At 50.5% G+C, this 16,422-nt stretch overlaps 1 protein-coding gene across 1 annotated transcript in view; it reads left to right on the top strand.

The window, feature by feature from the left end:
- The window catches only part of LRRK2 (leucine rich repeat kinase 2), a 2,096,839-nt gene that overhangs the window by 1,900,453 nt on the left and 179,964 nt on the right, over window positions 1–16,422 (top strand). The window contains exon 46 of the mRNA XM_086967213.1: window positions 6,414–6,486. Coding sequence (XP_086823339.1) covers window positions 6,414–6,486 — 73 coding nt within the window. The remainder of the gene's footprint in view (window positions 1–6,413; window positions 6,487–16,422) is intronic.

The raw sequence follows: 16,422 nt of genomic DNA, 5'->3' as shown, positions 1-16,422 counted from the left end.
ATTGGGTCAGCGGCAGATCCCTCTCCCTACCCCAACCGGAGCACGTAGATGTGACGGACGCGTCCCTCCAGGGCTGGGGGGCCACATGGGAATTTTTTGACTTTACAAAAATTTATATCTGCACGTATACCATGCGGATTCATGGCGCTAGAAGGATGCTTAGCCAGTGGTTGGTGGTTGGTGTGACAGAATTACTAGGATGGGAAGGCGTGAGAAAAAAGGAAAGTCTTACGTGCTCAACGAAATTCAAAATAAGAGGGGATAGATCTAATGTGAGAGGTAGAGAGTTCCAAAAGGTGGGGGCAAGGACCCTGAATTTCAGGCCTCCAGATTTCTTTTTCTTAAACCGGGGGACGGAAAGAAGAAATTTGGTGAGGAGCGAAGTTCTCTGTTAGGGCAGTAAGTACTAATGGCGGAGGAGATGAAGTCAGGGGCAGTCCCCGCCAAGGCCTGGAAAGTAATGCAGCCCAATTTGAAGAGAGCCCGCTCTTTAATAGGCAGCCAGTGTAGGAATTGAAGAAGGGGAGTGACGGGATGGAATCTTGGTAGGCCATAGATCAAGCGGGCGGCCTGGTTTTGGACTAGCTGGAGACGGTGAAAAGCATAAGCAGGGGCTCCATTATATACAATATTCCCGTAATCCAGCCGGGACAGAACCATCGCCATCAGGATTAATTTAAGGGTAGGGACAGAGAAGAACCAGGAGGTTTTCCGTATGGTGCGGAGGGCAAAGAAACAGGAAGAAACAACGGAACTAATCTGAGTGTGAGGAGTAAGGTGTTTATTGAGTGGGATCCCTAGGGTTTTTACAGAGGGAGAGGGAGTGGGGGAAGTACCCAAGGAAGGGGGCCAAAAGCTAGGGGACCAGGGACTGGGAGAGCTACCAGTAACAACAAGTTCCGTCTTATCCGGGTTTAATTTCAGGTGGTTGCCGTTCATCCAATCGCTGATGAACAGCATAACCGACTGGAAATTGAGTATACTGGTAGAGGAATGTGGCAGGTGAAAGATGAGTTGGAGGTCATCGGCATAGTTGTATATGGTGACCTCCATGTTTTGAAGTGCAGAAATAAGAGGAAAGATATAGAGATTAAATAATAGAGGAGAAAGGGAGGAACCCTGGGGAACACCACACCGGACTAAGTGAGGGGGGGCAGTGAATTCGGCCAGATGGACGGCCTGAGAACGATCTCTCAGAAAGGAGCTGATCCAGGCCAAAGGAGGGCCTTCAATACCCGCCGCCCTGACATAGGTGAGAAGGATGGAATGGTCAACCGTGTCAAAGGCGGCAGAGAGATCTAAAAGGACAAGGGCCTGGGAAGTATTGGTATCAAGCCCCTCTCTAAGGTCGTCCATCACAGAGATAACCACCTTCTCGGTGGAGTGCCGAGGGCGAAAGCCGGCCTGCCGGGAATCAAGTCCCCCACTCTCCTCGACGAAGGCACCTAGGACCTGGGTGACATGGGCCTCCAGGGCCTTAACCAGAAAGGGGAGGAGGGAAATGGGATGGTAGTTAGGAGAGGTAGCGTCAGCCCCCGTTTTTTTTAAAAGAGGAATAACGATGGCAGTTTTGTGAAGGGCTGGGACAATCCCCTAGTCGAGAGAATCGTTAAGGAAGGTGAGGGGGGGAAGGTAACAACTCGTAAAGAGCCTGCGAAGGATGTGCGCCGGGGCAATGTCCACAGGAGATCCAGATTTTACACGAGTCAGTAGGGAAAGAAAGGTGTCTCTGGTTAAGGGAGGTAAGTGAGTCAAGCAAGAGACAGGGGGGGGAGGCTGGGGGTCACAAAAGGTAGAGGATGGAGGCGGAATCCTAGCCTTAATGAGGGCAACCTTCTCAACGAAAAAATCGTTGAGAGAGTTGCACAACAGCTGAGATGGAGGAACTTTAGAAGAGGCTCTGTCAGACGAAGACAGTTTCCGAACTATGGTAAATGGGAGAGGCAGAGATCAGAGACCTCTGGCTCCGGCGGAGTCCAGGCTCCATATCAACCTTCTGGAGCTGTGGGCGATCTGGCTTGTACTGAAGGCATTCCTCCCCTCTGTCTGGGGGAGCGTAGTGCAGGTGTTCAAGGACAACACCACCGCCATGTGGTACTCCAACAAACAGACCCTATGCCAGGAGGCTCTGCGCCTCTGGCAGTGGCTGGAACATCAGGGTGTGACCCTAGTGGTACAACACTTGGCAGGTTCCCTGAACGCCAGGGCGAACAAACTCAGTCGTCGGTGCACGATGGATCACGAATGGCGTCTGAACTCGGACGTGGCGCAAGCCCTCTTTCAGCAGTGGGGAGTGCCTTGGTTAGATATATTCACCACAGAAGAGAATGCGCAATTTCCTCAGTTCTGCGCGTTGGAATTTCCAAGTCGGCACTCGCTCGGAGACGCTTTTCGTCGCGAGTGGAGCTGCAGTCCGTTGTATGCCTTTCCGCCTATACCACTTCTGCCCAGAGTGCTGAAGAAGATCAGGCGCGACCGTACCCAAGTCATCCTTGTGGCTCTGGACTGGGCACGAAGATACTGGTATCCCGAGCTACTCAGGATGTCTGTTGATCCCCCGATTTGTCTCCCTCTTCAGGAGGACCTTCAGTCGCAGCAGCAGGGGACGGTCCTCCACCTGAACCTGTCTAGTCTCCACCTCCATGCTTGGCGATTGAGCGGCGACAGTTAAGGACATTTGACTTGCCTCCTGAAGTTTTGTCATGTGATTCTGGCAGCCACAAAGTCGGTATACGCCTGCAGGTGGAACAGATTTGTGACATGGTGCACAGCAAAGGCTGTGGATCCACTCTCTGCCCCTCTTTCTGAGGTTCTCCTTTTCCTTCTTTCTCTTGCCCAGCAGGGCTCTGCTCTGGGCACTATCAAGGGAAACCTTTCTGCCCTTTCCGCCTTCTTGAGGCTCCCTGATCAGCCTTCTTTGTTCAAGTCCCCGATTGTAAATAGGTTCTTGAAGGGCTTTACTCATATGTTTCCCCCTGTTCCTTTCGTGATGCCCCAGCGGGACTTGAACCTAATTCTGACCTATCTGATGTGCGCTCCTTTCGAGCCACCTCATAACTGTCCTCTCCATCTTCTTACGCTTAAGACTGCTTTCCTGGTTGCCATCACCTCTGCCAGGAGAGTGAGTGAGCTCTAGGCTCTTTCCTCTAAACCCCCTTTCCTTTCTGTCCATCCAGACAAGGTTGTGTTGCGGAAAAGACCCTCTTTCCTGCCCAAGGTAGTCACAGTCTCTCTCATCGGGCAGTCCTTCACTTTGCCCACCTTCTTTCCGCCTCCGCATCCCTCTAAAGAGGAAGAGCGGCTCCACCGTCTGGACCCAAAACGTGCACTCTCATTCTATCTGGATCGCACACGCCAGTTCCGGGTGTATGACCAACTCTTTGTTGGTTACGTGGGCGCTAAGAAGGGACGGGGGTGCACAAACGGACCATCTCTCGATGGGTCGTGTTGTGCATCAAGGCATGCTACTCTTTGGCTCGGGCCACGGCGGCTACTACTGCCCTGGGCGAGGGAGTCCCCTTGCAGGGCATCTGCCAGGCAGCTACTTGGGCCTCGCTGCACACGTTCGCAAGACACTACTGCCTGGACAGCCAAGTCCGGAGGGATGGCTTCTTTGGCCGTTCCGTCCTCCAGGACTTTCTGGTGTGATTATTGGTTCGCAGACCCACCACCGGGGTTGGTATTGATGGGGTATCTATTCTAAGGTAAGGAATCTAATACTAGCCTGTTTCTTTCAGATGCACAAGTTACTTACCTTCGGTAACGATATATCTGTAAGAAACAGTAGTTAGTATTAGATTCCTTACTGACCCACCCATCCTCCCTGTTCTGCGAACCGATATCTAGGGTTAAGGTCATCCCCTTTTAGGGCCCTAGTTTCATGGCACCAGTGTTGGTTTTTATCATGGCTCTGCGTTTCTGGTGCGGAAAAGCTGTGTATAAGATCTGATGTCAGAGCGCGAGGGCGGCGTCTAAGTACTCCGACGTCATCACTGCGCCAACGACGCCGACGACGGATGCTGAGCCGCAGACGACTCCTACCGACGCGCAAAGGTACTGCTACGCAAAAGTTTCCAGATCCAGTCTGAGGCCTGGGGATATTCTAAGGTAAGGAATCTAATACTAACTACTGTTTCTTACAGATATATCGTTACCGAAGGTAAGTAACTTATGCAAAAGTGAGGCTCTCTGGAGTCGCCAGGTGCAGGCTTATGTTGCTTAGCAATGGAGTGACTTACTGGCAGGGCTGAGAAAAGTCTGCACAAGTCCACCTTCAGGGTCTCAGACAGTTCATCTCTGGATCCAACAATTTACAAGCAGTTCGATCTAGAATCTGTAGCCACAGGAGTTTGACACTGCTGCAGAACTAACCTGCAAGTTGGTTGAAGCCGGGCCCGGCCCGTGGGCTAAAAGTTTTTTGAGGTCTGTTCCCTGGAGGTGATTCCACTTGTAGAAGGCCATTTGATGGCCCCAAAGGATGAGTAGGGTCTGAAAGTGCGCTTGAGGTATCCGGAACCATCTTAAAAAGTTGCCACAAAGCCTCCTTGAAGGCTAAAATCTGCAGCAAAGTTGACGATGGCCTGACAAATTCGAAGTGCATCAGCTCCAGGACTCGAACTTGGTCTAAAACAGATGATAACACTGGGTTAGCCCCTTCGAGCGCTGAATGTGGGACTTCTTCAAGAACTAAGACACAGGCAAGGGGGCTTGCATGCACTTCCTATGTTTCCATTTGAATTTGTCTTTTGACTTTGTTTTGGACTTACCTGAAGATGGAGAGCTAGAATGGTACTAGGAACTAACCCTCGACTAGGAACAGTGTCAGCCCTGCTTCTTAGATTCAGCGACATGAAGTCGGGCTTCTTGCTCCCTGGTGGCTTTTGGATGCATCAGAGAGCATTTATCTTTGGAGATGGAATTGTGATTTGTCCCAAGAACTAGACCCAGTGAGGGTATCAGGGCGCTTTACAAATGTTACATAAAAAAAAGTGAGAACTAGGAACTTAGGTATGAGTAGCTAACAGGAGAACGTAAATGTTGTCAGTACTTATAGGTCTCGGAGTTATTCAGGAGTGTGTTAGCCATTCTCACTTAAATTTCAGTTCAGATCCTGGTAGGTGATCTGAGTCTGGTTGGTACCCCACTCGCTCCAGAACTGGGAGAGTTTTGTTCATTAAAAGTAGATTAACTTTTTTTTGAAGGAGATGTTTGAAGGGTTCATTTTGATTGCCAGGGGAAGGGCATTCCAGATCCTAGGCGCTAGGCCGGAGAAGGTGCGGTTGTACGTTTTCTTTTTCTGAACTTTTTGAGGTTTCAATAGCATGGTTCTGGTGCTTCTCATAGTTCTGCTACCACCTGATAATTCCAGTCTATTGACTAGATAGTTTGGTGTGTTGAAGTGCATTCTTTGCAGAATCTACTGTTATCTCCTGTGTATCGACCACAAAGAACTTTACCAAAGGTAAGTAACTTGTTCGTTTACACCAGCCCCAGTGGTAGTCCCCGTAAATGTTGCCACTCATTTGTCATAGGCGATATTAAAACCACTGTTCTTCACATCTCTTCACCCTTTCAGGGTTTAGGGGAGACAGCATATATTAATCTCTTACAGCTAGGCATCTGTGTGAGAATGTGTAAATAATTCTATTATTCTATTAAAAGAGGCATCCATGTTTATAGCTTCAAGTATTGTAGCCGTTCTAACAACTCATGGTCACGAGGCAGTCTCATCACTGGGGCAGTGTACATCGTCGCTCTCCTGAACTCAAAGGAAAATCAATAGCCACATAACATTGTAGATGCTTTTCATTTGTCCCAGAGCCTTACGTTTGCTGTATTAAACGGTTTGAGAATTTGATAATGAGGTGTGCCTACACAGTTTTCAGACCCGACAAGGCCTTTCCATTGATAATTGTGTCGCTTTGCTAGATGTACACCCGAACAACGATACCGGGTGATGAATATTATTTTATCCGTTGGTAACCCAAGCACACTGTTTTCATGCACACGTTGTAGAACCAAATGTATTATGCTTAGATACAAAAAAAAGAAAGAGTAACACATCAGCATGCATTAATGAATACTCCATTCCGTACCCCTAACCACATCTCGGTTAATAATGCTAACACGTTTATGTTCAGGTGAATCACTTGGAGGACCTGATAATTTTTTTTAAATCCTCGCACCTTATGCACTTTAAACTGCTGCACTGTTTAATATTAAGAGCCGGATGAACAATTGTGCACAAATTGTTTCCTACCAGTGTATGTAAGCCAACTTTGCGTTGAGTTATTTCTTCGTCTTTTGCAGGCATTTGACTTTTAGAGTAATAAGTGAAGCTAAGCCAGTACTTATCAAACACTAATTTGTTCTACAAGTTTCTGACTGGTGTGGTTTTCACTTGTGTCTTTTAGCAAAAAGAAGAACTTCATTCTGGTTGGGACAGCAGATGGTAAAATAGCTATTTTCGAAGACATGGCAATCAAGGTAAATTACTTCAAAGTATTCTTCTGAGTTCATGTCCGTTGTCTAGTGATTTCCGTTCTCAAATCCTCATATTATTCAGAACTCAAGTTTTCAGGTTTTACTAGATGTACAATTATATTTGTTTCATAAAACGGTCCATTCCCTTGATAAGAAATCATTGCAATATATTAAAAGTAAATGAATGTGCAGTAACTGGCAAAACTTAGTGAGTGATAGCAAATGGCTTTACTGTCGCTTGTGTTTATACTGTAGGTTGAGATGACACTTTTCACATCTGACACTTAGACAATGCATCGGTTTATAGAGCAGGCTTCATTTTCGCCATTGCTCAGCGTTTCTGTATGCATGACATGTTGAAACACAGTACCACACAAAAAGCAGACAAAACATTAAGAATGCAGCCCTATAAATTAAGCCTTATGTCTAACATATTGACAAAGTACTTATATAAGTGTTTGCTAAATATGGGGACAACACATGACCCTTTTATTCCAGGGGGCCTGAATATGGTTCACCCTAAGAAGGCTCATAGTCTACTTATTGCAGCAGATTTGGTATGGGGGCCATTCGACCCATCTCTGCTACATCTCAGCCAGGTCCCTTCTTTTCTGCTTCCATTTAGGGAGTTTTTAAAAATAATTATTTTTATTTTGTATACTGATGAATAGCAGAACATCACAACCATAGGTCTCCATCATCTCTTATACATTGTTAACAGTGTGTTGATCTCTTATTTACCAATAGGCTTTACACAGTCCCCCTCCTATTCAGGTGGTAGGCCCATCGCCCATTGCATTATGACTTTTAATGTCTCTTCCCATTGCCTTACAACAGTTCATTCACTACTTCGAATTTAGGGCCCTCTGTACTCCACCCATTTTTCCAGACTTTGGCCCATTTCCCGGGACATCCCTTTGGTAGATCACCTTCTCGGATGCACAGCACCAATCCAGGTATTTCACCCAATCCGTCATTGTAGGGGGCTGTGCTTTCCCAGAGGCCCTGGCTATGTTCCTTTTGGCTATTACGTCTGCTAACATTAGCCGTGGTTTACTATATTTTGACTATGTAGTATCTCCCGTAACAAATAGTATATGCCATTGGGCTTTTAATGGAACTGCCTGTCCCAGTACCTTTGTCATCACTTTTGTGATCACTCTCCAATGTATCTTTAGCCTTGGACAACTCCACAGTGTATGACAAAAGGTACCCACTCACCCACATCCCCTCATACAATTAGTTGAGTCACATCTGCCTATTCGGTAGAGTCTCAATCTGGTTGTATAGGATTGAAGTATAATTCAGAGTTGTATCAACCAGAACCGTGCTCTTATAGCTACCTCTTTGGGACTTTTTATGACTTCCAACCAGTCATCCTCTTCCAGGATCTGCTTCCCATCTTTTCTTTCAGGGCTACCAGTGGGTCTGAGGTGTTATTCAGAATCTTTTTATATATAAGGGAAAGGTCTTGTTCACTATCGGATCTACTAGCACTCTGTCTTCTAGTGGGTGTATTCAGGTATATATTCACCCATTTTTCGTGTGTTTTTAGATCATGTTTCAGTTGTATGTAATGGAATTGCTCTGTGTCAGGCATTTGGTAGTCTACCTGCATGGTCTGGAAGTTCACCATCTTTCGGCCCTTCCATAGGTCCCCTAGGAACTTAATACCCAGGATTGCCCATGCTCGGAATCCCTTTAGTTCACGCACTTCTCTCAGGAGATTACTATCCCAGAGGGGTGTACGCTCCATTAGTTTGACTTCCCAGCCCAGAGATTTGGTCACCTCCCTCCATAGTCCTACAGTAGTTTGTGTATGTTTCGGAAGTCTTCCTGCTGTTCTCTTACTGTGCAGTGCTTCCAGGTAACCTCTTTGTCCCATCGAGCAGAGGTCTACTCGGTATGCCGGCTCCCCGATCCCCGCCAAGACCCAGTCATTAAGCGTGACCAGTTGTGTAGCCCAGTAGTACAGCCCAGTAGTACTTGCATATATCCGGAACAGCTAGCCCTCCTTCGTTCAGTCCTCACTGTAACTTGTGCAACGCGATCCTGGGGCTCCCACCGTATCACATCAGTTGTCTCACTTCTGAGTTTATCTTATGGAAGAACTCTATGGGTATCTTATATGGGGTGTTTTGAAGGATGTATATGAGGAGTAGTAGCACCATCATTTTGAAGATGGCGGCTCATCCCATTGGTGATAGGCTGAGTTTTTACCATAAAAGAAGGGCATGCTATCACACTTGGGGACTCTAAGATTCAAAACCTATAACCTGAACAGCTAGACCTTTCTTCTTATGAACTTCCTGAGAATGTGATGGAAATCCTTGTTTTGAAAGATGGCCACCCAGTAGAGCTTTTCAGCCTAACAGATGGAAAATATTTGCAAACCAGTGGTGATTTAACTCTCTTGATCTGTTGTTTGCCCAGACTGTGTACATTCTTCAATTTCCTGTTTATTTAGTGTAGGAGAATCTAAAATTGCAGTGAGTAACGGTTGTTTAGTGTTGATTTATACTTTTTTTCTGCTGAACCAGATGTAACTTGGTTTTGGAAGGGTTTGTAAAATAATTTCAGCCCCCATCTTTCTTTGATGAAGCATGGAATTTGAATCTGAAAGAAACAGGTTAGTATTAGATTCCTTACCTTAGAATATCCCCAGGCGTCAGACCGGATCTGGAAACTTTTGCGTCGCAGTACCCTTGCGCGTCGGTAGGCCTTGTCTGCGGCTCCGCGTCCTTCGTCGGCGTCATTGGCGCCGGGATGATGTCGCCGGAGTACTTAGACGCCGCCCTCGTGCGCTGACGTCAGTTCTTCTTTTTTCCGCGCCAGCAAGCGCCGATCCGGAAAAAGTGGTACCCTTAGTCTTTTTTTGACTAAACTTTTTCGATAATGTTTGATCTTTCTTCGAAGTCAAACGACTCCGGTGCCGGTAGGGATGCCCGGGTTCAAACCCTGAGTCGACTGCAACCGACCGATGTCGGTTACCGACCCCCATCGACGGTGTCTACATTGCCTGCGGCCCAACTACGATGACAAGTCGTGCCCCGACTGCCGGGCCTTGACGTTGAAGGCTAGGTGGGAGCGGTCCCGCAAGCGCCTCGAGCTCCGGCATTCGGCCGCGCGCCGTTCGAGGTCCCGGTCCAGAAGGAGGTCGAGGGACCGGTCACAAGGCTGGAGTCATCACAGCTCGGTGAGTCGACACTACTCCTCGGGCTCCAAGTCCTCAGGTAAGAGGCGCAAGAAGTCGAAGAAGCGACATCGCTCTTCTGACTCCCCCGACGCTCGTGCGAACCGGCCGGGGGTTCGCGCGACACCGCCCATGCGGCTCCGCCGGAGCCGCAGGCGTTGCTGCCTGCTCCATACCAGCCGGTCCCTGGGCAGAACGCGATGCCGGAGATCGATGCCTTCCTCACGGCAATGAGGTGGCTCTCTCCTCCGTCGGGTTCAGTGGTGCCTTTGGGCCAAGCGGCCCAACTGGGAGCCCAAGCGGGCCCGGTGCTTCGGCCCAGGCGCCGTCGGGTGTTTCGGCGTCGGCGACTTCGGTCCCGGCGCCGCAGGGCCCCGCTGGATCCAGTTCCCGATCCGGGTTGTCGCCGGTCGACCTTACCACCTTGCCGGCGCCGGCCCCTAGGGTGTTGCCCCCGACACCGTCCCAGGACGATGTCGTCCCCGGTCCCCCCCTCGACCCGGTTCCGACGCCGGAGCAGCGCCGCTCGACACCGCATTAGACGTCGAGAGAAGACTTTTTCTTCTATGATCCGGCCCCATCATTTGACCCTGAGTACCAGGAGATGGGTGGCGAGGCGGATTGGGAGGGGTCTGAGGATCCTCTGGCACGTGAGTGCCAGTCTTATCAGGACTGGGCAGGTGAGCTAGGGGATGTCAGTAGTCTGGACACTTCGCCAGACACTGGTTTTGTCTCCCCTCCTAGCGTGGCTTCGGAGAGGGGGCTGCCTATAGTGTGGTGTTGACGAGAGCGGCCAAGGCCTTATCCCTTGAACTCCCTATCGCGGCCATGAGGACTAACCTCACTGAGGTCGTTAAACCACAAGCAAGTTCTTCGCAGCCTCTGTTGCTGTTTAATGAGACCTTGTCCGACGTTCTTCTGGGCACTTGGTCCAGGCCCGCTTCAGGTCCCACCATAGATTGGAGCGTGGCCAGACGCCACCGCCTGGCTCCGGGCGACCCTTGCTTCCTGTCCGCCCACCCCACACCCAAGAGAGCCTGGTAATCCAGGCCTCTAACACCCAGACTGCATTCCCGACGGCTCCCCCCGATCGGGAATCTAAGAGGTACGAACAGTATGGTAAGAAGGTGCTCTCCTCACTGAGCTTGGGGTTGGGGTTGGGGTCAGTCAACACCACGTGCCTCTTGGGCCGTTATTCCCACTCTCTGTGGGACACGGTCGCAGATGTGCTGCCACAATGGCTGGAGGAGGCCCTGACTAAACTCGCCCAAGCCCTCGCGGAGGGTCGAGATGCGGCAGGGTATTCCATCCGGAGTGGGCTGGATACAAAGGACTCGCTAGGCAGAGCGATGGCAACGACGGTGGCGATTCCTCGCCACACCTGGCTGAGGTCCGCCAACTTTTCGGCTGATGTCCAAAACACCCTTATGACATGCCGTTTGTTGGCCGTCCCCTCTTTGGCGACAAGACAGACAGTGCACTTGAGCGCTTTAAGGACTCTAGGGCTACGGCCAAGTCCTTGGGCCTGTCGGCCCCGCACCAGCAAACTGCTGCCTTTCGCTCCTTTCGTAGCCAAGGAAGGGGCGCCCCACATGTCCTGCCAGACACGGGCCACAGACTAACATCCAGCGTGGTGGCGGACGTGGTAACTGCCGTGGCGGTGCCCGGGGACAACGGCGAGGCCAGTCCACATTCACCCCCGCAGCATCTGCCTCAACGCCCTCCTAGTCCGAGCTTTCAGGCGAAATATCACTTCGGAGAGGTGGGTGCTGCAAATCATCTGAAGGGGCTACTCCCTCCCCTTCGAGGCGACCCCTCCAGCCATGCCACTGCTGTACCACCGCGTGTCGGGGATCACTTCAATCTACGCTGAGAGGGAGTTACGACCCTCTTGGCCAAGGGGGCCATCGAGCGCGTTCCTGGGCCAGAAGTAGTGTGTGGTTGTTACTCCCACTAGTTTCTGGTTCCCACGAAGGGCAAAGGGGTGTCTGCGCCCTATCTTAGACCTATGGAACGTCCACGGCTTCCTCCGGAAGGAGAAGTTCAAGATGCTAACACTGGCTCAGGTCTTAGCTGCCCTGGACCCGGGAGACTGGATGGTAGCGTTGGACTTGCAAGACGCTTATTTTCACATCCATGTCCTGCCGGCCCACCGGCACTACCTGCGGTTCACGGTAGTCCATGAGCACTTTCAGTTTACCGTGCTCCCCTTTGGCCTTACCAGCGCCCCACGGGTGTTCACGAAAGTGATGGAGGTGGTCGGAGCTCATCTGCACAGGTTAGGGGTTTCAGTCTTCCCCTACCTCGATGACTGGTTGTTGAAGGCGGCTCGCCCCAGACAGTCGTCAGCCCCCTCCAGACTATGGCCGACCTTCTGCACCTGCTGGGGTTCTCCATCAATGTGTCGAAGTCACACCTATGTCCGTCTCAGAAGCTCCTCTTCATCGGAGCGGTTCTAGACTCGGTGCAGTTTCGGGTTTATCCTCCCGAACACCGGGTTCGGGATAATCAGGCTCTGATTCCGATATTTCAGCAGTTATCCCGAGTCTCGGTCAGGTTGATGCTGCGGCTCCTGGGGCTGATGGCCTCCTGCATCCTTCTGGAGCATCACGCCAGGTGGCGGATGCGGGCTCTGCAGTGGGACCTGAAGTTTCAGTGGGCCCAGCATCAGGGCAACTTGTCCGACCATGTCTTGATCTCGGAGGGCACTGCAAGATAGTTGCAGTGGTGGCTCACGGACCGCGATTGGGTCAGCAGCAGATCCCTCTCCCTACCCCAACCGGAGGACGTAGTTGTGACGGACACGTCACATGGGAGAGGCGGAGATCAGACCCCTCTGGTCTAAGGCGGAGTTCCGGCTCCATATCAACCTTCTGGAGCTGCGGGCGATTCGGCTTGCGCTGAAGGCATTCCTCCCCTCTATCCGGGGGAGTGTAGTGCAGGTGTTCACGGACAACACCACGGCCATGTGGTACTGCAACAAACAGGGCGGGGTGGGGTCGTGGACCCTATGCCAGGAGGCTCTGCGCCTCTGGTAGTGGCTGGAACATCAGGGCGTGACCCTGGTTGTTCAACACCTGCGCCAGGGCGACAAACTCAGCCGTCGGTGCATGATGGATCACGAATGGCGTCTGAACTCGGACGTGGCGCAAGGCCTTTTTCTGCAGTGGGGAGAGCCTTGGTTAGATCTATTCGCCACAGAAGAGAATGCACAATGTCATCAGTTCTGCATGTTGGAACTTCCAAGGCGGCACTCGCTCTGAGACGCTTTTCGTCGCGAGTGAAGTTGCGGTCTGTTGTACGCCTTTCCACCTATACCTCTTCTGCCCAGAGTGCTGAAGAAGATCAGACGCGACCGGGCTCAAGTCATCCTTGGCTCCGGACTGGGCACGGAGATTCTGGTATCCCGAGCTACTCAGCATGACTGTCGATCCCCCTATTTGTCTGCCCCTTCAGGAGGACCTTCTGTCGCAGCAGCAGGGGACGGTACTCCACCCGAACCTGTTCAGTCTCCACTTACATGCATGGAGATTGAGCGGCGGCAATTGAGACCGTTTGACTTGCCTCCTGAAGTCTGTAATGTGATTCTGGCAGCCAGGCGTCCCTCCACAAAATCGGTATACGCCTGCGGGTGGAACAAATTGTGGCATGGTGCACAGCAAAGGCTGTGGATCCCCTTTCTGACCCTCTTTCAGAGGCTCTCCTCTTTCTTCTTTCTCCTGCCCAGCAGGGCTCTGCACTGGGCACTCTGAAGGGCTACCTCTCGGCCTTTTTTCACCTTCTTAAGGCTACCTGATCAGCCCCCTTTGTTCAAGTCCCCGGTTGTAAATATGTTTTTGAAGGGCATCACTCATATGTTTCCTCCTGTTCCTTTTGTGATGCCTCAGTGGGACTTGAACCTTGTTCTGACTTTTCTGATGTGCGCTGCCTTTGAGCCACTTCATAACTGTCCTCTTCGCCTCCTTACTCTAAAGAATATTTTCCTGGTTGCCATCACCTCCGCCAGGAGAGTGAGTGAGCTCCAGGCCCTTTCTTCTAAGCCTCCTTTCCTTTCAGTCCATCTGGACAAAGTTGTGTTGCGGACGCGACCCTCTTTCCTGCCCAAGGTAGTCACAGCCTTCCACATCGGGCAGTCCATCACTTTGCGCACCTTCTTTCCGCCTCCGCATCCCTCGCAAGAGGAAGAGAGGCTCCACCGTCTGGACCCAAAACGTGCGCTCTCATTCTATCTGGATCGCACAGCGTTCCGGGTGGATGACCAACTCTTTGTTGGTTACTTGGGCGGTAAGAAGGGACGGGCGGTGCAAAAACGGACCATTTCTCGATGGGTCGTCTTGTGCATCAAGGCTTTTTACTCTCTGGCTAGAAAGGAGCCTCCAGTGGGGCTACGTGCCCATTCCACTCGGGCCACGGCGGCTACTACTCCCATGGGTCGGGGAGTCCCCTTGCAGGACATCTGTCAGGCAGCTACGTGGGCCTCGCTGCACACATTCGCAAGACACTACTGCCTGGACAGCCAAGTCCAGAGAGATGGCTTTTTCGGCCGTTCCGTTCTCCAGGACTTTTTGGTGTGACCATTGGTTCGCAGACCCACCACTGGGGTTGGTATTGCTGAGGTATCTATTCTAAGGTAAGGAATCTAATACTAACCTGTTTCTTTCAGATGCACAAGTTACTTACCTTCAGTAATGATATGTTCGAGGCATATGGGCTGCAGATGGTACATTATGAATAGATCGCCATCTGGTGTTGGGCTCGGATGATTGCACTTTGTTTTTCTCTTGGAGAGTCTTTTGTATCTTGGTGACTCCTCCCTTGGTTGGTAGTGCGCATGGGCATCGGCTCCATCCTTAGATTGTTTTTTTCCGCCATCGGGTTCAGATGAGGATCGAGACGCTCCAGATCAACTTCGAGAAAAAGTGATTTATCGGCGCGTATTCCCTTTCCAATTCGACGGTATTGTTATCGAACGCGTTTCATTTCCATTCCGGAGCGTTGCGAATTCAACATCGAAGAAAAAACTCTGATCTACGTCGCAGGAGGCCTTTCTCGACGTAGTCAAGCCCGGAGTCCATGGAAAGGACTCCATTCAAAAAATGTCCAACGTGTGGTGCTAAGTTCCCACACAAGGACCTACACGAGGTGTGCAACCTCTGTCTATCGCCTGAACACGAATCCAGGGACTGCGAAGCCTGCGCAGCATTCTCCTCCAAGCTAACGATTAGAAATCGTCGGGCTAGAAGACACGAGGTTTCCAGAATGCAGTCGGAGCTGTTCGGAGACGAGCAACTTGAGGAAGAAGACGATCATGAGGATCAGTCGGGGTCGGAAGGGGACCAGTCGGATGTCGAAGAACTCGACGCGCAACAAACCGTGAGTGACGACGTCCCCTTACCGAAAAACCGACCCCGTGTGGTAACGACCCCGCCTTCGAGCCCGGTCAAACCGCAGAAAAAAGTTTCCGACGCCCCGCCCTCGGGCCCGGCAACAAAACCGAAACTGAAACCGAAACACTCGGCCTCCCACCATGTCGGATCCGAGAAAAGGTCGACATCGACTTCGACACCGAAGCTTCATACAAGGGAAAGCTCGGTATCGAAACATTCCATGTCGAAACAGAAACATGATTCGTCGTCCAAGACTCACTCGATACCCAGGAAGTCGGAATCGAGTAGACACTCAGTGCCGAAAACAACGAACATTGACGATCGAAAACATAAGCACCTTTCGGAACCAAGGCCTTCGGTACCAATTCAGGAGCAACAGACAGATCCCAAACAAAAGATTTTGTTTATCGATCAGCAAACTGGCAAAGTAGTGACGACAATGCTTACATAAATTCGGAACATTTCCACATGGTCACGCTCCAACAGGTACTCCCTTTACTGAAGAAAGGGGACTTTCTTTCTACACTGGATCTAAAAGACGCTTACTTTCATATCCCAATTCACAAAGCCCACAGAAAATACCTAAGGTTTGTAGTGGAAGGACAACACTATCAGTTCAAAGTCCTTCCGTTCGGGGTCACAACGGCACCAAGAGTGTTCACAAAATGCCTAGCTGTGGTGGCAGCACACCTAAGAAGACAACAAATACATGTCTTCCCCTACTTGGACGATTGGCTAATAAAGGCCAAGTCACAAGAAGAATATCTTCACAACACACAGAAGACAATTCAGTTGCTACACCACCTAGGGTTTACGGTGAACTACAAAAAATCACACCTGCAACCAAACAAGATTCAGCAATACCTGGGGGCTACTATAGACACAGAAAAGGCAATAGCACACCCCAATCCGATCAGGATACAAACAATGGTCGGGTTAATACAAAGATTTCAACCACAACACTCACTACCAGCACGAGTGTTTATGCAACTGTTAGGCATGATGTCCTCCTGCATACTGCTAATACCACATACCATGCTACAAATGCATCCACTACAGGAGTGTCTAGCGACACAGTGGAATCAGGCTCAAGGTCAGATTACAGATCTGGTGTTGGTAAACGACCGGACGTATCGCTCTCTGAAGTGGTGGAACACAGAAAACATTTCCAGGGGTCGGTCGTTCCTAGAACCAATTCCACAAGTGATAATAACAGCGGACGCATCGCTCTCCGGATGGGGAGCGCATATGGACAAATACACAGTGCAGGGGAAGTGGAGTGTGCAGCAAAAGAAACTGCACATCAACTACCTGGAACTATTAGCAGTATTTCTAGCACTAAAAGCTTTCCAAATGCAA

Source organism: Lissotriton vulgaris, chromosome 1_1 (assembly GCF_964263255.1).
Source record: "Lissotriton vulgaris chromosome 1_1, aLisVul1.2, whole genome shotgun sequence".
Lineage (NCBI taxonomy): Eukaryota > Metazoa > Chordata > Amphibia > Caudata > Salamandridae > Lissotriton > Lissotriton vulgaris.
Note: the sequence above shows the minus strand (reverse complement) of the source record. Positions and strands in the feature narration are given on the sequence as shown.